We start from the raw sequence: 19,988 nt of genomic DNA on the forward strand, positions 1-19,988 counted from the left end.
GGTTTCGGAGGGTGGCCGCCCACGTGCCAGGAGCGCTGAGTGACGTGGCTGGGCCGCCCGCGCCGGGGGTGCGGTCTGCATTTTCCCTGTCCCCCGGCAGGGGCGGGGGGGCGGGCCCCGCACGGGTGCCCCACCTCGGCCCCGCCCCTTCCCGCCCCGGCGCAGCGCCGGACCCGCGGGTTCCCAGTCGCGCTGAGGTCAGAGGGAGGCGGCCTGTCGCCCAAGCGGAGCGCCTGCGCCGAGCGGGGCGGTAGCGGAGCAGAGCCGGAGCGTGGTCCGAGCCGAGCGGAGCGCAACGCCAGCGCGCGGCGGAGACGCTGACCCCGCCCGGCCCCGCGCCGCCGCGGCAGGCCCGGCATGGAGGAGGAGTGCCGGGTGCTCTCCATTCAGAGCCACGTCGTCCGCGGCTACGTGGGCAACCGGGCGGCCACGTTCCCGCTGCAGGTACGCTTACGTAACCCGGCGGTGTCCCCTCGCCCGGCCGTTGCGGGCCCGCGAAGGGGTGGCCGCAGCCGGGCCGCGTGACCTTGGCCGGGCTGCCCCAAGGGTCTGGAGCGCGGGGTGCCCAACGCGGGCGGGGGAGGCAGGCGCTTTGCGGGGGCGGGGCTTGGGGCAGCACTTGGACCCTTGCGGGTGGGATGGGGCAGGGATGCGGGCCTTTGGTTAGAATGAAGCCCCCGGCGCGAGCGGTGCTCACCCACCGGCCCGACCCTGGGGACGAGAAAATGCGGCGTCGCGGCCGGAGACCCTGCGAAGGAGGGCGCTGGGTAGGCAGGTGTAGGCACTGCTCACCTGGTGGGCTCCCCATGCCGTCCCCGCCCCCTGTGGGTCAGGATGCTGGCCGGGAGGAGGAGGAGGAACCCCGCAGTGAGGCCCCGGGCGGCAAGGGTGGGCTCCATCCTGCGATTGGCCGTGCCGGGGACGTGGTCCCGGGCAGGGGACGGGGCAGAGAAGGCCTATCTGCCGGTGTTGGCTCTGGGGAAGAAGAGCCCAGCGGCCAGTTCGGGCCCGTGCAGGGTCTGGCTTTAGAAGCCGCTTGTTTCATGTGTCAGCCTTTCCTTACTGGGGTGCCCGCGGGCTTCCTCCTGCCTCCCCCTCCTGTCCTCGGTCAGGGGCTCACCGTCTCTCTGGCTCATCAGCCGGCACCTGCTGCTTCCTGTCGCAGCCCCGAGGTTACGGTGGGGCGGCCCTTGGAGGGGCGGGGGGAGGCCTGGGTGCAGTGGGGTGTCATGCTGGGGTGTCAGCATTGGGGTCCCTGGCACTTGCCCTGTGGGCCCAGGAGGAGGCTGGGCGTCCGGGCAAGGTGGTGGCTCTCTTGGACCACTCACCTTTGGTCCATTGTCCCTGGGCCCCATCCGTGAGTAAGGAGCCGGTGTTGGGCCCCTGCTGTGTGTGCCAGGCCCCTGTTCTGGGCCCTCAAGGACGTGAAGGGCCACCCACTCACAGTGGCCTGTGGGCTGTCGGCTGGCTGGAGGGACCCTGGGGAGGGTTGGAACCACCTCAGTAGAGATTGAGGGCCGACCTGAGGCAAGCAGGAGGAAGCAGTGGAATGAAGACTGAAGGTGGAAAGGTACAGGGGTTCAAGTCCAAGGGACCTGCCCAGCCGCCACTGATCTGTGAGCACCTGTGGAGATCATGTGAGATCCTTGGCCCTCCCGTTCTTACCAGTGGGGCTGCAGACCGCGGGGGTAGTCAGGGTGCGTGCTTGCACCTGTCCGGAGGCCCCATCTCTTCTTGGTCACTGATTGCTTGGGCAGGGCCAGTGCGGTGGGACGATGCTGGGGGGAAAGCGCAGGGTCCCTGAAGCAGGGGCAGACGGGAAGGTGGAACCAGGCAGTTCCCCGGCAGATACCGGTGGCAGCCGCCCCCCCACTGGGAGGGAGCCTGGGGAGCCGCCCTTCCCAGAGGTGTGCAGAGGTGCGCAGGCCTCTGCTGGCTTCCCTGAGCCTCGGCCTCTCCCTCCTCTCCACCCGCCTGCGGCCACTCCCTTTCTCTTTCCCTGGGGCAAACTTTCTCTGCTCACCTTGTTCCTGAATTTCCCAGCACTTAGCCTCAACTTCCACACCAAAATGTCCTTTTCCAGTTACTTGACGGGGTGCTCCCCCGGACCACCCACTTGGGGAAGTGCCTCTTAAGGACTGAACCTCGGTTCTTACCTGGGGTCTCCCCAGCGCCCAGCATCTTTACCTGTGGGCTTGAGGGACATAGGTAGGAGGTTGTCATCTCCCTCCTGTCATCCCTGGGGTGGGGGTGACACCTCTGCCTCTGATTTAATCCCTCCCTGCACTTCCTTCTGTCTACTTAAAGAGAAACACACAACATGCGGCTTGTCAGTTTAAGGTTATTTTCCCCCGCGAACTTACTGAGGATCGTAGCCCGGGAGATGCTGCTCTGAAGAGGTTGGGGAGAAACCAGTTTATATGTGATGTCTTTTTAGCTGGGAAATACATGCAGTCAAGCATACATCTTGGTAGAAGGTTACTGCTAATCAGGAAGAACAGATATCTTAAGTTAATGATTTTAGTGCTTTTCTAAGTATAGGAAGATGCAGGAATTTGGCGTCATTGAAATTCTTTCTGAGATATGCATCTAAGTATCTTAGGGCCTGTTTACCTAAAGCACAGAGTGCCTCCCAGGTTTTTTTTTTTCCTGCGGTACGCGGGCCTCTCACTGCTGTGGCCTCTCCCGTTGCGGAGCCTGGACGCGCAGGCTCAGCGGCCATGGCTCACGGGCCCAGCCGCTCGGCGGCATGTGGGATCTTCCCAGACCGGGGCACGAACCCGTGTCCACTGCATCGGCAGGCGGACTCTCAACTACTGCGCCACCAGGGAAGCCCTCCCAGGTTTTTTTTTTTTTATCCTGAATTCTTCAGGTGGGCGACTGAAGTGGGTTAGACTTAGGCCTGTATCAGTTGAACCGGAAGTGAGCCAGGCTCTTTGTTTTTCTTTGTTCACACTCCCCTGGAGGCTTAGGAGGCCCAGGAAGAGGGGCAGGTCTTTAGCCCGTGACCTTGAGGAAGCTCCCTTCCGCCTTGAGTCCTCTGGTGCTCAGTTGCCTCATCTGTAGAATGGACACGATGCCTGCCTCACGTCATTTTGGGGCCAGGGAACATGGGAGGGTGAACGTCTCTGGGAGATGCCTGGGAGGCGCTGGCTGCTGAATGAGGTGGCCCCAGTGCCCGAGGGTGCTTTTCGTACCCCTCACTGTGCAGAAAGACCAGACAGGAAGGTGTTAGGGCTGGTGGCAGCAAGCCTGCCTGGGGCATCTCGGGGAGGCCAGGACCCCCCTCAGGACTGGATGTGGGTTAGGGTTCCTTATGCATGTCCTTTGCCCTCATGACCTCCTCCTCCTAATTACAGAAATAAGACGTAGCCTTGGGGGATGGAAAGAGCTGAGGAGAGGGAGAAAGTCGGAGAGGGTGGCCCTCAAAACGTGTTCCAGTGGCCTTCCAGCCTGTGGATTTGTGAGACAGTAAACTTTACTTTGCGGCTTGAGCGCTAACACGGTCCCTGTTTGAGGTCCAGCTTGGGGCACACAGTTCAGCCCATAACAAGCGCAATTTCCAGAGATTCCTTAGCTTGCTAACCACTTAGTGCCTCCTCACCTGGAGTCCAGATTTCTCATGGGTCTTCCTCTTGCTTGGGCCCAGGGTGCGGAGCCCTTGTAAGTACTGCAGGATACTCCATGGGGTCCCATGCAGGCATCTTGCTCCCCTCCCCATGTGTGAGCTGGATCAGGGAGAGGCAAGGAGATGGGTGGCGCTGGCCCGCAGACCCGGCTTGCACCCCGCAGCCTTAGCCCAGGATGGGCTGGGGGTCAGTGGAGCCTGGAGGTGGCCTCTCCCTGCACGATTCCAGCCAGCCGTCCCTTAACTCCACAGTTCAGTCCACTGTAGGCTAGAAGGAGCCTGTTCGGAGAACTTTAGAAGTGGCACAAATCGGAGGTTTAATTAAAGGCCCAGAAGTGGACACGACATCCAAAAGCTGTCCTTTTTGGGAAGGATGGCACCGGCGGCGACAGGCTGTTCAGCTGCGGCTCCTGTGTCTCCCTCCCAGCCCCGCGGCCAGGTGCTTTTCCCGCCAGCAGCCGCTCTGCTGGGCGGACAAGCCCGTCTGAAGGTGTGCAGCCGGCTAGGCAGCTGGCTTCGGGTCGGCTCTGTGGTCGCCCCTCCTTCTGAGGCTGTGTCTGGAGTTTGGCACTGCTGCTTTAGGCACGTGTGACCTCTGTGGTAGGGGTCACCAGAGGCTCACGGTGCCTCCTTGAAGGGCGATGCTGAGGGCAGGGACATTACATTATGGAATTCTGTGGCCTTGAGATTCTGACTTGGGACCTTAGCTCAGAACCCATTTAAACACCACGTCGCCAAGATGGGAAGGCAAGACCCCAGGCGGCCCCGGAAGATGGTTTAGGGGGACATCTCAGTTTGGGGCCTGCAGAAATCCACTTCATTCTCTGAGTTTCCTGGCCCCTCGGTACAGAAGCAGAACTGAGACGTCTAAGGGGGCTGGGTGGAGACTCTGTTTCTTTGTACAGGGACCCCAAAGCCAGGCCTGATTGCCAGAGGGCTGGCTCAGACACCCCGCAGGAAGAGGCAGGCTGGTGGCAGTGGGTGTGCTGAGAGGCCCCTGGCCTGGAAACCTGGATACAGGCCCCTCCCTTGCCTAGTGACATGGCCACAGGAGCTGAGCAGAGGTGGACGGTCCTGGGGTGTCAGAAGCCCATGTGCACGTGTGGACGACTCACCCAGCGTCTCCTAGAGGCTCGTGCCTGGGTCCCAAGGAGGCGCTTCAGACCATAAGGAGTTTATTTCCAGCCTCTCACATTGAAGAACCCTCTGAACCACAAGGTGGTCTTCTCCGGAGGTGTCTTGATTCGTGGTCAAAATACCTGGTCCTTTGGAAAATCTTTACATTTTTTCCTTAGAATTCCTGGGATAAAAATGACCTTTGCAGCAGAACTGCATTTGGAAGATACTGGAAGAATGTCACCTGCCCTTTAAAAGACACAGTTTTTGCCTTCGCATTTTTCATGGTGACACATGCCTTCGTTGGCAAACAGTGCAAGGGAGCCGACGCCCAAAGCACACCTCCCTCCCTCTGGCCCCACTCCGGCCACCCAGCACTTCCCGGGGCGGGACGCACTGGGGCCGGAACCCTGTTCTGTGCTCTGCAGGCCACGTGGATCTGCTCGCTCCCCTCTGGCCTCTGGAAGCCCCCATCTCATCCACAGTGTGTCCCAATCCTGGAACTTGGGTGTTGCTTCATTATTTCTCCGGCCGTTTATTTTCCCAAGAAGGTCCCGAATTGCTTAATATCTTGGTTTCCTGACTCTCGTAGTTTGGGACTGAAATTTCTGTTATTCTTCTCTGCCTCTCATGCAGAAAGGCACGAACTTAATTGTCTGTGGTGTGTGTGGGTGTAGCATGTGCGTGAGCATGTGCGTGTGCGTGCTCAGGTGTGGGCGTTTGCGTGTGTGGACACCTGTGCAGTCGTGTTATGCGGCACTGCTGTACGCTTGGTAGCACCCTGTGTTGTGCTGCAGTGACCGCCCCTCACAGGGACCTCTCTGGAAGCGTCTGCCAGCAGGTGGCTTCCGGGACTGCGCACAGCAGGGACGATTGGCTGTGGGGCTCAGGGGCTTGGATGTCCCCTGGTGCTCAGCCACTCGGAGCTTTTGAAATAAGGTCACAGAGTGATCCGGAAGAGTGATGCCGAGGAGGAGAACAAGTGGAGTTTCTCAAGAAGGGAAGGAGGTGTCCGGCCACGGGCCTTGGGCTAGAATCCACGGTCAGCCGCGGAGGGGCAGCTGCTCCCTCCCCTGCTGACCCAGAGCTGCTTTCCTGTCCCCCGTCTGATGCCAGTGCCACTGGGAACTTGGGGCGAAACCCCTTCTTTTATTTAGGGCTTTGCAGTGCGGCCCAGCTGAACGTGACCGGCTAGTGTGCAGGGCCTGGGAGCCGGGGCGGGTGCGCTGTGCTGGGAGCAGGGCTGGGGCTGGGGTGATGGGGTCCGGGGCTGTGATGCTGAGGTGAGAGTGCCCGTGGGGCGCAGGTGGCCTTGGGACTTAAGGCTGCTTCGGGGAACACAGGGCTTCCGGTAGGAGTTCCCATTGGAGACTAGAGGGTGGGGGTTGAGCTGAGTGGTAGGGCTGACCAGGGATGGGTGGAGTGAGGGACGCCAGGCACCCAGCCCTGAGGCCTTTCAGGCCCATCACAGGCATGGGGCTTGCTTGTGTCCCCTCTTTCCTAAAGCTGATTTCCTAGGAGAGCGACTAAAGGTCTTGCAAAACAAGCCACAGTGAGGGTTTCTGAAGATGGTGACGTGACCCCTCTCGCTGCCCAGCACTGACCCTGGAGGAACCAGGGTGGTCTGGGCTTCCCCGCTCCTGCCGTCAGCGTGCTCTGCTGAGTTAACGACCGGCTCTCACTGTGTCCGCCTGGCTGTCAGCAGCGAGTTGATGACGCAGCAGCCGGGCGGGCAGCCGGGAGCACGTAACCCCCGCAGGCCGCGGGATCAGAGCGTGGCTCCCAGCGCCCCAGCACGTGTAGCTGCCCTCGGGGAGGGATGCCCTGCCCGCAGAGGTGGACAGGGGTCTGCGTGGGGCGAGAGGCGGGGGCCTCTGTGGACGGCGTCTTTGGCGTCCCTGCTCTTTGTGGCCGGACGCCTCTGGCGCATCTCGCCGCCCTCCCCCACTGTCCCCAGGTGCGCCTGCGCATCCGTCGTTGGGGTCTCCCCTGCCCCGGGAGAGGGGTGGGAAGCTGGAGCGTGGGGTTGCGGGGCAGCGCCTGACGCCGGGACCTCGCCCAAGTGCCTCGGTTTTGCCTGTGCGTCTCGGTGGGCCTCCCGGGTCTGAGACCGCATCCCCGGCGTTAGCTGTGCTCACGTGGTCGCGTGCGGACCTGCACGAGCCCAGTGGGCGGCAGGCCGAGGCTGAGGCTCTAGTTCTTTCTGCTCTCGGAGCCTGAGGCCCGGCTTTGGCCCCCGGCCTGCATCCCGAGGCCCACGGGCCACAGCTGGCGGGGAGCTCAAACTCCTAAAATCCCCGCGAGTCCAGGCGCTCCAGCAGAGGCAGAGAAGGCAAGGTTTCCAGCAGGGGCTTGGGGCCAAGAGACCTTTTTCTACACTGAGGAGAGGAGCTCACAGAGGCCCCAGGCGACAGAGCTTTGGGGGCTTCAGAAAGCGGCGTGGAATTCACAGGCGGTGGGACGTGCAGCCTGCGGTCTAGGCTTCATCCCACGGCAGCCCTCGAATGTTGGGGGTCAGTGAGGTGCATCTGGGGCCCCGGGGCCAGGGGAATATGGCGGCACAGAGGCTCCCACGATGGGAGTGAGGTCTTGAAACAGGCCCTCTTGGGCCATCTCCACAGAGAATTCCAGGAGCATCTGCCCCTGGCTGGCGCCGGGCTGGGGACGGTGGAGGAGGGGGATACACCGGAGGGGGGGGAAGGGGGGAGGGGAGAGGCCAGAGGGGGTGTTTCTCTCTATCTCGTGAGGCCTCACTGCCCCTCCCCTCCCCTCTTTCTCTTTTTTCTTAAAATGAGTCTTGTTGCTGGTAAATGGTGAAAATAGCAGGGGTGGGGCAGGGCCAGTTTCCCAGTGTGAGTAATTCCACCGGCTGCCAAGCTGAGTCGGAAGACAGGCTTGTTGGTTCCCGAGCCCAGGATGCGGCCGCAGCAGTGAGTGAGCCTTGCCGTGAAATGCAGTAACTAGTGGAGGAGTGTGTGCTGGGATTGTTACAGACCTGCTGATGTAAATATAATTGACATCAGTGTGAGCGTTATGGCTGCACAGCTGCGTCGCTCCTCGAGGGGCCTCCGAGCTCAGGGCCAGCAGTGCACGATGTCTTCTCGTTCAGAGCACGCTGACTGCCTCTTCCACCCCAACCAGAGAACTCTGCTTTGCTTTTTGTTAATTGAAGCATAGTTGATTTACGATATTGTGTTAGTTTCAGGTGTACAGCACAGTGACTTCGGTTATACATATATATTCTTTCAGATTATTTTCCATTATAGTCTATTACAAGATACAGGCTATAATTACCTGTGTTATACAGTGTTTTATATGTAGTGACGTGCTCCCATTTCCTAATTTATCCCTTCCCCGCCTTCCTTTCCCCTTCTCTAACCACACATTTGTTTCCTGTGTCCGTGAGTCTGTTTCTGGTTTTGTATTATTTTTTAGTATCCACATATATGTGATATTGTCTAATATTTGTCTTTCTCTGTCTGATTTCACTTAGTATGATAATCTCTAGAGCCACATCCCCATTGCTGCAAATGGCAGTATTTCATTCTTTTTTATGTCTGAGTAATATTCCAGTGTGTGTGTGTGTGTGTGCGTGCGTGCGTGCGTGTGCGTGCGTGTGTGTGCGCGCGCGCATAAATAAGCTCTAAGAGAACAAAAAACTTAACTTTGTTCAACTCTATTTCACAAGACCTAGAAAAGTGCCCAGCACTGGGTAAGTCTGGGCTCCTGGTAAGTCTGAGTTAAGTAGAAGAGTGAATGAGTGAATGGATATATATACACGCACCACATCTTCTTAAACCAGTCGCCTCTTGATGGACACTTAGTTTGCTTCTGTTGACGAAAAATTAATCCGTCCATCTAAGAAAGAAATGGAAAATTTTATTCCAGCCAAATTTGAGGATTATAACCCAGGAAGAGCATCTCAGAAAGCTCTGAGAACTGTTAGGCCTGTTAGAAGTCAAGACACAGTTACAGAAAGTTTTGGAGACAGCTGGGCATCAAATGTCATGTTATTGACAGTTTACATGATCCATGTGACCCCTTACAAGATCAAGAAGGAATGTTATCTTTAAGGAGTTGTCTTGTGGATGCCGGGAGAATGTTACTCTATGGCTGAGCAGGGATTTCTGCCCACGGGGAGGTTTGTAGACGCAGATATATGATACACAGTGGGGGGAGAGAGGAGGCCAAAGGGCAGAGGACATTTTTTTATGTTGAAATTTTTCTTGTCTTGCCATAAAATAGGAAGTTTATTTCATACTTCCGTGTCTTGGCTATTGTGAATAGTGCTGCTGTAAACACTGGGGTGCATGTATCTTTTCGGATTAGAGTTTCCGTCTTTTCTGGCTTTATACCCAGGACTGGGATTGCTGGATCATATGGTAGCTCTATTTTTAGTTCTTTAAGGACCCTTCATACTGTTCTCCATAGTGGCTGCACCAATATACATTCCCACCAACAGTGTAGGAGGGCTCCCTTTTCTCCACACCCTCTCCAGCATTTGTTATTTGTAGACTTTTTTTTTTTTTATTGCGGTACGAGGGCCTCTCACTGCTGCGGCCTCTCCCGTTGCGGAGCACAGGCTCCGGATGCACAGGCTCAGCGGCCATGGCTCACGGGCCCAGCCGCTCCGCGGCATGTGGGATCTTCCCGGACCAGGGCACGAACCCGTGTCCCCGGAATCGGCAGGCGGACTCTCAACCACTGCGCCACCAGGGAAGCCCATTTGTAGACTTTTTGATGATGGCCATTCTGACCCATGTGAGGTGGTACCTCATTGTACTTTTGATTTGCATTTCTCTAATAATTTGTGATGTTGAGCATCTTCTCATGCGCTTGTTGGCCGTTTGTATGTTTTCTTTGGAGAAATGGCTATTTAGGTCTCCTGCTCATTTTTTGTTTGGCTTGTTTGGTTGGTTTTTTTTTTTTCTATTGAGCTGTGTGTGCTGTTTGTGTATTTTGGAAGTTAAGCCCTTGTTGGTCACATCGTTTGCAAAGGTCTTTCCCATTCTGTAGGTTGTCTTTTTGGTTTGTTGATGGTTTCCGTTGCTGTGCAAAAGCATTTAAGTTTGATTATGGCCCATTTGTTTATTTTTGCTTTCATTTCTTTTGTCTTGGGAGAAGAGAACTCTGCTCCTAGAGGGTGCGTGTGAGTAGGCTGGACTCTCCTGGGGCTTCCACCCACACTCGATGGGGTTGTGCAAGGGTGAGCCAGGGGTGAGCTAAGGGGAAACAGAACGGGGAGTCTTCACAGTTGGTTGATTTCCTTTGCTATTGTCACTGCTCTTGCTTAATAAGGTTTGCTCCTGCATTCTTTTGTTCCCTTAAGATCGTTAATTGCTTAGAGCTGTTCAGGAGCAAGCACTGTGACCAGGCTTAGGTCACACATGGCTTAGACCACAAGTGGCTTCTCTTGTGTCAAGAAAGCCATGCCTGGTCCTCTTCCTCCTGGGACCCCCCCACCCTGTGTGTCTACGGTCGGGACTCAAAGCTGAGGGGTGGGGGGATGTGTAGGGCTGTGTAGTGCGGGTGCTGGGAGCAATGGAAAGACCACAGCTGCTTCTGGGGGCCCCCCTTCTGCAGGTGAAGAGCGGTGCTGGGGTAGAGTGACCAGCAGAGGCAGGACCCTCCCCATCTCCCAGTCTCTTCCCCTCAGTGCTCAGTCGGGAGCCCCTGGCTGAGCAGGGATGTGATGTCCAGGGTCGCAGTCCCAGATCCCAGAGCTGAGTACAAAATGTGTGTGGGGGGTGTTGAGCTGAAGACTAGGTTTTAACAGCAGACACCTCCTTTCTCTGGGGTCCAGGGGCTCCCCTGTTGGAGCCTGGCCCTGTGCCCCGTCTTCCTGCTGCGTCCCCCGGCCCTGCCCTCACACTAGCCTGTGATGCCAGTTCATAAGCTGCTGGTAGGTGAAATGGAGATGCCAGCCCAGGGGCTTAGCGCTATCGTTTAGAAGCAGAGAACAGCGGCTTCGAATGTGCCGGCTCTGAAGGATTAATTATCTGTGCATGCGGAAGCAGTGGAGCAGGCTATTTTGAAAGGATTTTCAGGATGTTTGTCATCGTTGCTTCAGATCTGTTTCTTTGAAGTCCATTAGAATTTAGGGACCTGGAATACCGCAAGCTCTGTCTAGGAGGCCGTGAAATCTGGCAAGTAAAGTTGCAAAGTGCCAATTTTAAGTTTCTAGTTTAAGAAGACTTGAGTTTTGCTTTATTACTTGAAGTCCTCATAATACTGGCTTGAAATTTTTAGAAAGACGTTGAAATACACGTCATAAGCGTGTGGCTTCATATGTGTTCACAGAGGGAGTGCGCCTGGGTAACCCCCCCCCCCGTGGAGAGCTGGGGTGCGGTCCTCGTCTGCACCCAGGCCCCCCCCCCAACACCCCGAGTCACTACCCTCACCGCCCGGAGAGACGCTATCCTGGTGGCCAGGGAGCTTTGCCTGTTTGCGATATTGAGGTGAGGCCTGAAGGTTGGTTGGTGTTGTTCAGGTGAAGAGGGAGGGAGGGTTTGGGAAGTTACTGGTGCACAGGAAGGCACGCACAGCCAGGGCACAGTGGCCGACGATGGGGCCCCTGGGGCAGCCACAGCCCGGGGTTTCCATGGTCTCTCCCCGACCTCCGTCTGTCTCTCCGAGAGGTTCTGCGGGTGGGGGCCCCGCTCTCACCTGCGTCCCCCCTCCGCAGGTGCTGAGATTCTCAGTTACCTGGGCTGTGCAGTGTCTGTTTCCAGAGTTGGTGGAATTGCTCACCTGCTGCGTCTCCTTCCCTTTCTCTGTCCTTGAAGATCAGTTATAAAAGGATCCCTTTTTCTCATTTTTGCGGTTTCCGGGAGAGAGAGGGCCCGAAGGTCAGGGTCCACGTCTCGCTGGGAGTCCCCGGTGGGCGGCATCTCCTCCTGCAGCGGTGAGCTCAGCGGGTGAGCTCAGGGGCGGGCCCCACTTCCCGCCCCGCAGGGCACTGTCTCCTGCTTCCCCCGGTGGCTGCCGGCTTCCCCAGCTTGTGTGGCTCCTTTGGTGGGGTCTCTGGTGGCCCGTGTGGAAGTGAACTTCCCAGCTGAGACCCGGCTGGGGGTGGGGAGAGGACGGAGGGGACTGGGCACCAGGGCCGGGGTGTAGAGAGGGGCGCCCGTGAGACCGATGTGTGTGTCAAATGAGCGAATACTCATCAGGCCCTGCTCTGTGCCTCGTCCCGAAGAACAGGGTCGCAGCTTCCCTGGGGGGTGGGGCAGGAGCGCCGTAGGGGGGGAGGGGCGGGTCCAGGAGAGGAGGAGGAAGGCTTCCGGGCAGGTGCCAGGGTGGCTCAGCGCCAGCCGCTGGGGCACCGTGTGCGAGGCCGGGAGGGGCCGGCGGGGGTGGGAAATGGTGGGTCGCGTGGGAGGTTCCAAGAGGCCGCGCTGGTGGCCTGGGGTGGGGGGCAGGGGCGGGAGGAGACGCACCAGGAGGCAGAGGTGCCGGGTTGCCGCCTGGTGGATGACGTGGCCTTCAGCTCAGCCCCCTCCCCAGAACCCGTGGGTGGGAAGAGCCTCCCCCAGCGGTGGCGCCCACGAAGGCTCAGCTCCGGGCAGGCAGCGAATCCGGTGGCGGTCGGGGCTGGCGGCTCCAGAGGCAGGCTGGCCCTGAGCTTGTTCGCACTGAGTGTGGGAAGGCGGCCGTGGTCGGAGCCCACGTGTGAGCCCCTTGCCTCCCCAGGGGTGGGGGGACACGAAAGAAGGCCTGAGTGGGTCACCTGTGCTCTGCCTCTCGGGGGTGGCCGCCTGGTGCCGCAGGACGCGGCCGGGCCCTGGGTGCTGCTCACGCTGGGTGGACTCCTGGGTGTCCAGCTTCCCGGCTGTACCCTGAGCACAGGGCCCTGCACGGGGGTCTTGGGGCCTTGCTGGCCGCGTTCCTTGGGCAGCTGGGGTGGCCGGCCGTGTGGAGCGATGCCGTGGATGCTCTGAGAGGCGGGGAGGGGACCACACTGCGGGGCCCTTGTCCCGGGTCTGCCCACGGCGATGGCGGTGAGGCCAGCCTGGAAGAGGCCGGTGGGGCCTGGCGGGGGTCCTGGGCCCTGATGCCCACCACCTCTGAGGACCGAGGGGGCCCACAGGGAATGTGACTTCTCCCGCCGAGGGATCTGCGATGTCCTGTACCTCAGTTCACCCGAAGGAACCAAGACCGATTCAATGCAGAAAAATAGGAAAGTAGAGATACGCACAAGGAAAGACCGCTGTGGGACTTTGCGTGTCACGAGTGCACGCTGTCAGACTTGTGGAGTCGTCCGGCCGTTTTAGACACAACCTCTTGTCCCCGTCATGAAGCAGGGGGGCTTCTGCTTCATAAACCTGACTTTAGCTCCGTGCTGGCTTTACCTTTTCTCCAGTCACCTGCTCTGACTGCTGGAAGGAACTTTCTAGACCTTGTGTTCAGGCTCTCTCGGCACCAGAGCGCCACCCCTGCCCTCCCTTAACTGCTCTGCCCCCGGCGCCTCTGGAGAGGCTGGTGGCCCAGGTGAGGGGGCCGAGCCCCGGCGGCCAGGTGACCTGAGCCGGGACCGCGTGAGGCTGGCCCTGTGGGGTGGGGTCCCTCTCTCATCTGGGAGCGGGTCTGTGGCTGCGATCGCTTAGGACCTTTGGCTCCGGGCTGGGTACCTTCTTTCTCCCCAGCTGGCACGTGACGATGCAGGGGCTACAAGCCAGGCTCCCAGGGAGGGACTGGGAGCCCTTGGCCTTGCCCGCGCGTTGGACTGGGGGCCGGAACACAGACGACCTCGCTGCCCTGTGTCCCGACAGATGGATGCCTTGCTGGTCTCTGTGAGCACTTCCATTTGGTGGCATTTCCGGAAGTGATGTGCTGAGTTCCAGTGGGCAGGCAGTGCCCTGGCCCTTCAGGGGTGCCTGCTCCCCGAAATGTTTCCCGTCACCTCCACGCACGTCACTGGAAGTGCGGGTGCTGAGGCTGACCTGGGGAGACCCCCCCCTTCCTGTCCTCCACGTCTGGGACCCTCCAGCCAGTCCCAGGCTGGGTCAGGCACCTGCCGTGGGTCCCTGGAAGCCCACCAGCTCTCTTACACCCGCTCCTTCTCTGTCTGTCTTGCAGGTTTTGGGGTTTGAGGTCGACGCAGTGAACTCTGTCCAGTTTTCAAACCACACAGGTAAGGCGTCAGCCTCAGCAGTCCTCGCAGAGCTGAGTGTGGGCGTAGGACGCGGTCCCTCACCTTCCTGACGGGAAATGGAGCCGGGGGTGCGGTCCTGGCCGAGGCCGCGCAGCACGTGACACGGGGCTCAGGGGGCCTGGGTTTGCCGGCTGCGTGTTTACATCAGTGTGGCTGCTTCGGAACTGGATGGCCTGGCGGGTGACGTGACCTCTCGGCCCCCCGCTTTCCTCCGTGAACCAAGGACGGTGATCCTCGTACCTGCTCTGGGCCCCCCCACCTGGGTGGCACTGTGGACTGGGTGGGGAGCAGATCCCAACTTTCTCGTGAAAGCCAGAGCCTCGGGGAGCTCGTGTGTGTGTCTCTTCGTGCACGGGGACCCCAAGGGTTTCTGTGCACAGAAAGCTGTGCGATCGCTGCCGCCTCGGGTTCGTGAGGGTCACGGCCCTTGGAAAGCCCCCAAGGTGTCAGGCGAGGGCCCCGGGCTCCCCACCCCCGTGGCCTCAGAGACGCCCTGACCTGGGATCCCTGAGCTGGTGCTGGCAGGGGGACAAAGGCTCTCAGTTCTTGGAAACATTCCCACATCCCTTCCTTGAAATGACTCTGAACCCTGACGGAATCTCAGAGCACAGAAGGTCCCAGAAACTGCTGGCCGAGTGCCGACCAGATGCGCGGAAGGGTGCTTCCCCTTGGCCCGATTCTTCCGGGTGGGGTTCTTGGAAGGGAGGGGGTGTCACGAGTCACCAGCACACTGGGTTCAGATGAAAGGTTACAGTTCCCACTAAGAGTCCTTTCCTGCCTTTGCTTTTGGAGGGCCGGGCACAGTGACATTTGGACACGTTCCCAAAAGTTGTCAACCCAGTGAACCCCTTCAGAGCTTAAGGGTTTTACTGGCTGTTTTAACTACCCTCTTTTTTTTTTTTTTTAAGTGAAAGAGCCAAGTTGGCTTAGACATTAGATGATGATGCCCGCCCCCCGCCACCCCCTGTGCCCCCCGCCACCCCACCCCCGCTCCAGGGCAGCGCTGGGCTCTGAAGCAACAGCCGGTGTTCTGTGGTTGTTCCTTTAGCAAGAGTTTCCTGTTACCCAAGATCCGAGCCCTTGGACGAGCGGCTGGAAGAAACTGGACGGGGCTGGAGGTTGGCGGGTGGGGCAGGGCCAGGCTTCCAGGCACGTAGGGTTTGGGGTGTGACCTGCTGCCAGGCCTCGTGGTGACCCCCTGGGGGCGCAGGACCAGGTGCCTGCAGCAGACGTGCAGGGAGGAGCTGGGTCCCTTGGGGTCACCGGCTCGGCCTCCGGGGAGTTTGTTTTTTTATCTGTAAACGGTAAATTGGGTGGGTTGGACAGAGGACCAGAGTGCCCCTGTGTTTCAGAAGGGTCTCCTGAGTTTGAAGAGGAGAGGCTGGGTTGGTGGGGGGGCAGTAAAAGGAGTGGGCCCGAACCTTCTCATCATGTTAGGAAGCTGGCTCGCCGGGCAGGGGGCGACCCATGCTTGAGACCTGGCGGGGGCTGACTGCACATCACGGGCTGCACTGTGTCCCCTCAATTCACGTGTCAGAGTCCTAACTTCCAGGACCTCAGATGTGATAAGGTCTTTAAAGAGGCAGTTAAAAGGTACATGGGGTCATTGGGGTGCCCCTGCTCCAACCTGATCGGTGCCCATGGAGGAGATTAGGACACAGACACATGCCGAGAGGGCAACCACGTGGGGACGCAGGAGAAGCCCGCCGTGGGGCTCTCAGAGCAACCAGCCCTGCAACACCGTGATCCTGGACTCTGGCCTCCAGAACTGTGGGAGCCCCTGTGGTTCTTGGTCACAGCAGCCCTAGGACAAGAGAAGTACATGTGCAACGGAGTCAAACCACACGGTGTTGGGGATTCCCTGGCCGTTCCGTGGTCACGACTCGGCGCTTTCACCGCTGAGGGCCCCGTTTCAGTCCCTGGTCAGGGAATTGAGATCCTGCAAGCCATGTAGCGCAGCCAAAAAACAAAAAAAAAGAAAAGAAGGAAAAGGAGAAACCACCATGTCTGGAATGATGTTCGGAAAACCAAGGGGCAGGAAGGGCCGTTGTTCCTCCCGCCTGGGCCGGTGGGATTTTGTGGCAGCAACACCTGCGGGGTCACAGCCAGAGGCTGCCAGCTCTTAGCAGACACCTGAGCCTTGGGGGACAGCCCTGCGAGAGATGGGTCACCTCGCCTTGGCGGACCTCCTTGCCTCTGGCCCTCCCGACTGGTTAATGGGCGTCCACCAGAGGCCACGCCGTCCTGGAGAACTGCTGACAGGTGTTGTCAGGTGTTGGCCCCTCCGTGGCAGGAGAGCCCTCGCCCCACGGGCACAGGGGGCGCCGCAGCCCCTTCTCCAGGCCCACAGCCCAGCCGGTGCGGGACCTGCAGGACAACACCCGAGACGGCAGGGAGGGTCTGGGGCTGTGGCCGGGATCTGCTTCCCGTGGTCTGTACTCGACTTTGCTGTCATAGAAGTCAGCCCTCCCCGAGGCTTTTACTTATGTGCTTAGGAACCCGTCCGTTTGAGTGGTCCCTCTTGGCGTAAGGGCTGCCAGGATGGACTTGCCGTGGGCGGACTGCGGGGTGTCCCTGGTGGGGTGCGCCCGCCCCGAGGGACCTCGCGAGGGCCTCCTGCCTGCCCTGTGTGTGCTTCACCCGGGTGCCTGTCGGGTCAGGAGCCCCGGCCACAGCCTCTTTCTGGTTCACATTCGGCTCTTGATCAGGATTTGGCCCGAGACTTGGATTGGTTGCCGCTCATCTTGGATGGAGGTGGGGATGCAGGGAGCCCCTACCTGCCAGGGTGCGCAGGTAACAGTCTTCAAGCAACTCAGCCTGGATGGGGGACACGCACAGGAGAGGCTGGCAAAGCCAGGGACCGTGACACGATGGGGACGCTCCCAGGTGCCCCGCCGAGGACAGGGAGAAGTTTCGCAGCCCTGCGTCCTGTCTGTTGGTGCAATGCAGGCTGCACAGGCGTCCTCAGGCGGCCTGCAGAGCTGGGCCCTCGCTGCACCGGGTGGGAGGGTGGACCCCGGACTCAGTAATAACAACCCCAGAACGTGTCGGAGCCAGACGCGCTTTCGGGGGGGACCTGCCGAGGGCCGTGTCGCCCGCGTGCCCCACGCGTCAGGGCCTGCGTGTTCTGCTCTCCCCCCACCAGGCTACTCACACTGGAAGGGCCAAGTGCTGAACTCAGATGAGCTCCACGAGCTGTACGACGGGCTGAAGCTGAACGATGTGAACAAGTATGACTACGTGCTCACGGGTGAGGCCCAGGGGACGGGGTGCCGGAACCGGGGCCTGGCGCCCACCTGGGGTGGGCTGGGGAGGCCCGGAGCACCCCTGACCTGGGCTGCTACCTGGTCCCTGCCTCCCTGCCATCAGGAACTCAGTGGGGCCCTAGTGACCGCATGACCTTGGGGGTCCTGGCTGTGCCACGTCTCCATACTGGGGTTTCCACGCTCACGGCGGGGGACAGGCGGGGTGTTGGGAAGGGGTCTGGGACAAAAACACCCAGACAGGCGACACGCTGCCACCTGGTGTGTTGGTTTCATGTACAAACCCCCGTGGTTGCATTTGTTTTTATACATGGTTAGAAGTGAACATGCTGATTCTGGAAAATGGAAAAGAGGAAGGAGAGCAGTCCTCGTACACCCGCGGCTTCTTCCTTTCCTGTAAAAGTTAACGTTTCTGTTGGGAAGTACGCGGTGACCCTGGTGCGTGCGGTCGTGGGGGCACCTGTCTTGGCCCCGGCCGCGGGGTCTGGGCACTGCCCGCCGTTGTCCCCTGGTGCGTGCGGTCGCGGGGGCACCTGTCTTGGCCCCGGCCGCGGGGTCTGGGCACTGCCCGCCGTTCTCTGGACAGGTGGGCTTGATGGTGCCGTTGCTGTGGTTGGGTGACGAGAGTTCTCTGTCCCTCCCAAAGGGTACACGCGAGACAAGTCCTTCCTGGCCATGGTGGTGGACATCGTGCGGGAGCTGAAGCAGCAGAACTCCAGGCTCGTGTACGGTAGGTGCTGGGAGCCCCAGGAACGGGCGGCTCAGCCTCCTTCCTTCTGGGCGCCCCATCTTCATGTTCTGCTCCTCCCAGCACACGGGCTCTGTCTGGGGACGAGAGCCTCACAGGCGTCCTCACGGTGAACCTGGCGTCTGTCTGGGGCGGATGAGAGAAGCCAGTGACCACACAGGGCTGTGATCAGTGTCAGGGTGGGGTGTGTGACCACCCGGTCCCTGGGTGGGGTGAGCGACTCCCCAGGTGGGGCCCGGACAGCAAAATGCAAAATGCCAGGTAGGAGGTAAATGAGGACGGGAGGCCGTGCTTTCCCATTTTAGTTGCGTGTGTGAAACTTAACAAGTCGGATGTGGGGCGCTCCTCTCAGCGCCGCCGCTTTTGCTGATAAGATGCCCTTTGTCTTCCGCAGTGTGCGACCCCGTGATGGGAGACAAGTGGAACGGAGAAGGCTCCATGGTTAGTGCTTCCCCGCGTTGGGGTGCGGGCCGTGGGGCTGTTGGCAGCACTCTGAAAGTGTCTGCCTGGGCGAGACACTGCTCTCGGGCCAGAGACACGTCCTTGTCCCTTGTCGTGAAGGAGGGGCGGGGGCTGGCAGAAGAGGTTTCCACGAAGGGCCCCAGAGGAGGTGTTTCAGGGCCTTGCATCCCTGTTGCAGCTCTAGCAGCTGCAGATGAGTTGCAAAAGAACGAACGTGGCTGTTTTCTAATCGAATTTCAGGTGTGGACACTGAGCTTTGAATTTCCTCTAATTTCCACGTGTCACACAATATACTGCTTTTCTTTGGACTTTCCCCCCAACCATTTAAAAACATAAAAGGCACTTCCAGCCCACCAGCCACACACCAACAGACTGTGGGCCTGGGTTCCCGACGCTGATGTGAGCTGAGCGGGCGGTGTCATCGCACGGATACGGTGGAAAGCCGTTAGTGGGGACCTGACCCGGATCGTCAGGGTGGAGCGTCGGGGCTGGCTGCCCCTGGAGCCTTGGGGTCCCTCCCTCACCCCTCACGTGTCAGCCCGTTCCTGTCTTTTTCCCGCAGTACGTCCCTGAGGACCTCCTTCCAGTTTACAGAGAGAAGGTCGTGCCGGTTGCAGACATCATCACCCCCAACCAGTTTGAGGCTGAGTAAGTCATCTGAGTCGGCTGGAACAGTCAGACCCACCCCCCATCCCCATGGGGAGAGTGACAGGGACCCCGCTGGAGAGTCCCAGTCTGCGGGGCAGGGAGCTGCCAGCCCACCTGAGCGCCAGGGCGGGCACTGGTTGTCAGCAGCAGTGGGCAGTCGTTTCCCCCCGACTCCCTGTGGTCACGCTGGTCCCTGAGCAGCAAGAGCCTCTGGGGACAGAAGGGGGCAGAGGCGCTGTGGCGAAGCCGGGGTGCACGTGGCTGACACGGCCGATGGGACGGGGAGCCCACGCCAGCTGACGCGGGCCACCACCCCGGAGCTCTGAAACCCACATCCCAAATCTCTGCACGAGGTTAAAAGGACCATGCGGGCCCCGCTGCCCAGCGCCATGTTTCCAGGGGCCTTTCTTGGATGCCCGGCCCCCCCGATGGACAGGAGAGCTGGGCACTCGGGGTTGAGGAGTGGCTCCTGGGGCCTTGGGGCGTGAGCGCTGCGGTGGGTGGGTCCCCATCGCGTTCGGCTCTGTTAGGCCGGCAGCGATATCCCCTCTGGCCCCGAGGCCGCCCTATAGAGTGGGGATGGGGCCCCTGGACTCTGGGGGGCCTGGGGTTCCCTCACCCGCGCCTGTCGATGCTGGGGGATGGCGGCCCACCCGGAGGTCCCTGATGGGTGGTGGCTCAGGAACGTAGTGCACTGAGATTTGCAGCTGTTTGCGAGGACGCTGGCTGCCCTCAGTGTCACCGTGTGCTGTGACTGTGCACGGCCATCCTTCCCCGTTGTTATGTGTAAACGTTAACCACGGTCTGGAACTCCAACCCGCCCCCATGATGTGTGAGTCCCTTTTCACGTTTTAAATTTATTTTTGTTTATTTTATGATTTATTTGGTTGCGCTGGGTCTTGGTTGGGGCACCCATGTGGGATCTGGTTCCCTGACCAGGGATCGAACCCGGGTCCCCTGCGTTGGGAGTGC

At 59.8% G+C, this 19,988-nt stretch overlaps 1 protein-coding gene across 2 annotated transcripts in view; it reads left to right on the forward strand.

Annotated features, from left to right (window-relative positions):
* The first annotated feature begins 214 nt into the window (after positions 1 to 214).
* PDXK (pyridoxal kinase) overlaps positions 215 to 19,988 on the forward strand; it is a 30,123-nt gene continuing 10,349 nt past the window's right edge. Inside the window, exons 1-6 of one of the 2 annotated variants that reach the window (XM_082654284.1) lie at positions 215 to 444; positions 13,820 to 13,874; positions 17,041 to 17,145; positions 17,805 to 17,888; positions 18,301 to 18,347; positions 18,931 to 19,016. In XM_082654284.1, the coding sequence (XP_082510410.1) occupies positions 358 to 444; positions 13,820 to 13,874; positions 17,041 to 17,145; positions 17,805 to 17,888; positions 18,301 to 18,347; positions 18,931 to 19,016 (464 nt within the window). In that variant the 5' untranslated portion in view covers positions 215 to 357. Of the gene's footprint in view, positions 445 to 13,819; positions 13,875 to 17,040; positions 17,146 to 17,485; positions 17,670 to 17,804; positions 17,889 to 18,300; positions 18,348 to 18,930; positions 19,017 to 19,988 lie in introns of those variants that run through there. The other variant, XM_082654285.1, reaches the window with a different exon arrangement.

This window comes from Grampus griseus (assembly GCF_964374135.1).
Source record: "Grampus griseus genome assembly, chromosome: 5".
NCBI classification, from domain to species: Eukaryota; Metazoa; Chordata; class Mammalia; order Artiodactyla; family Delphinidae; genus Grampus; species Grampus griseus.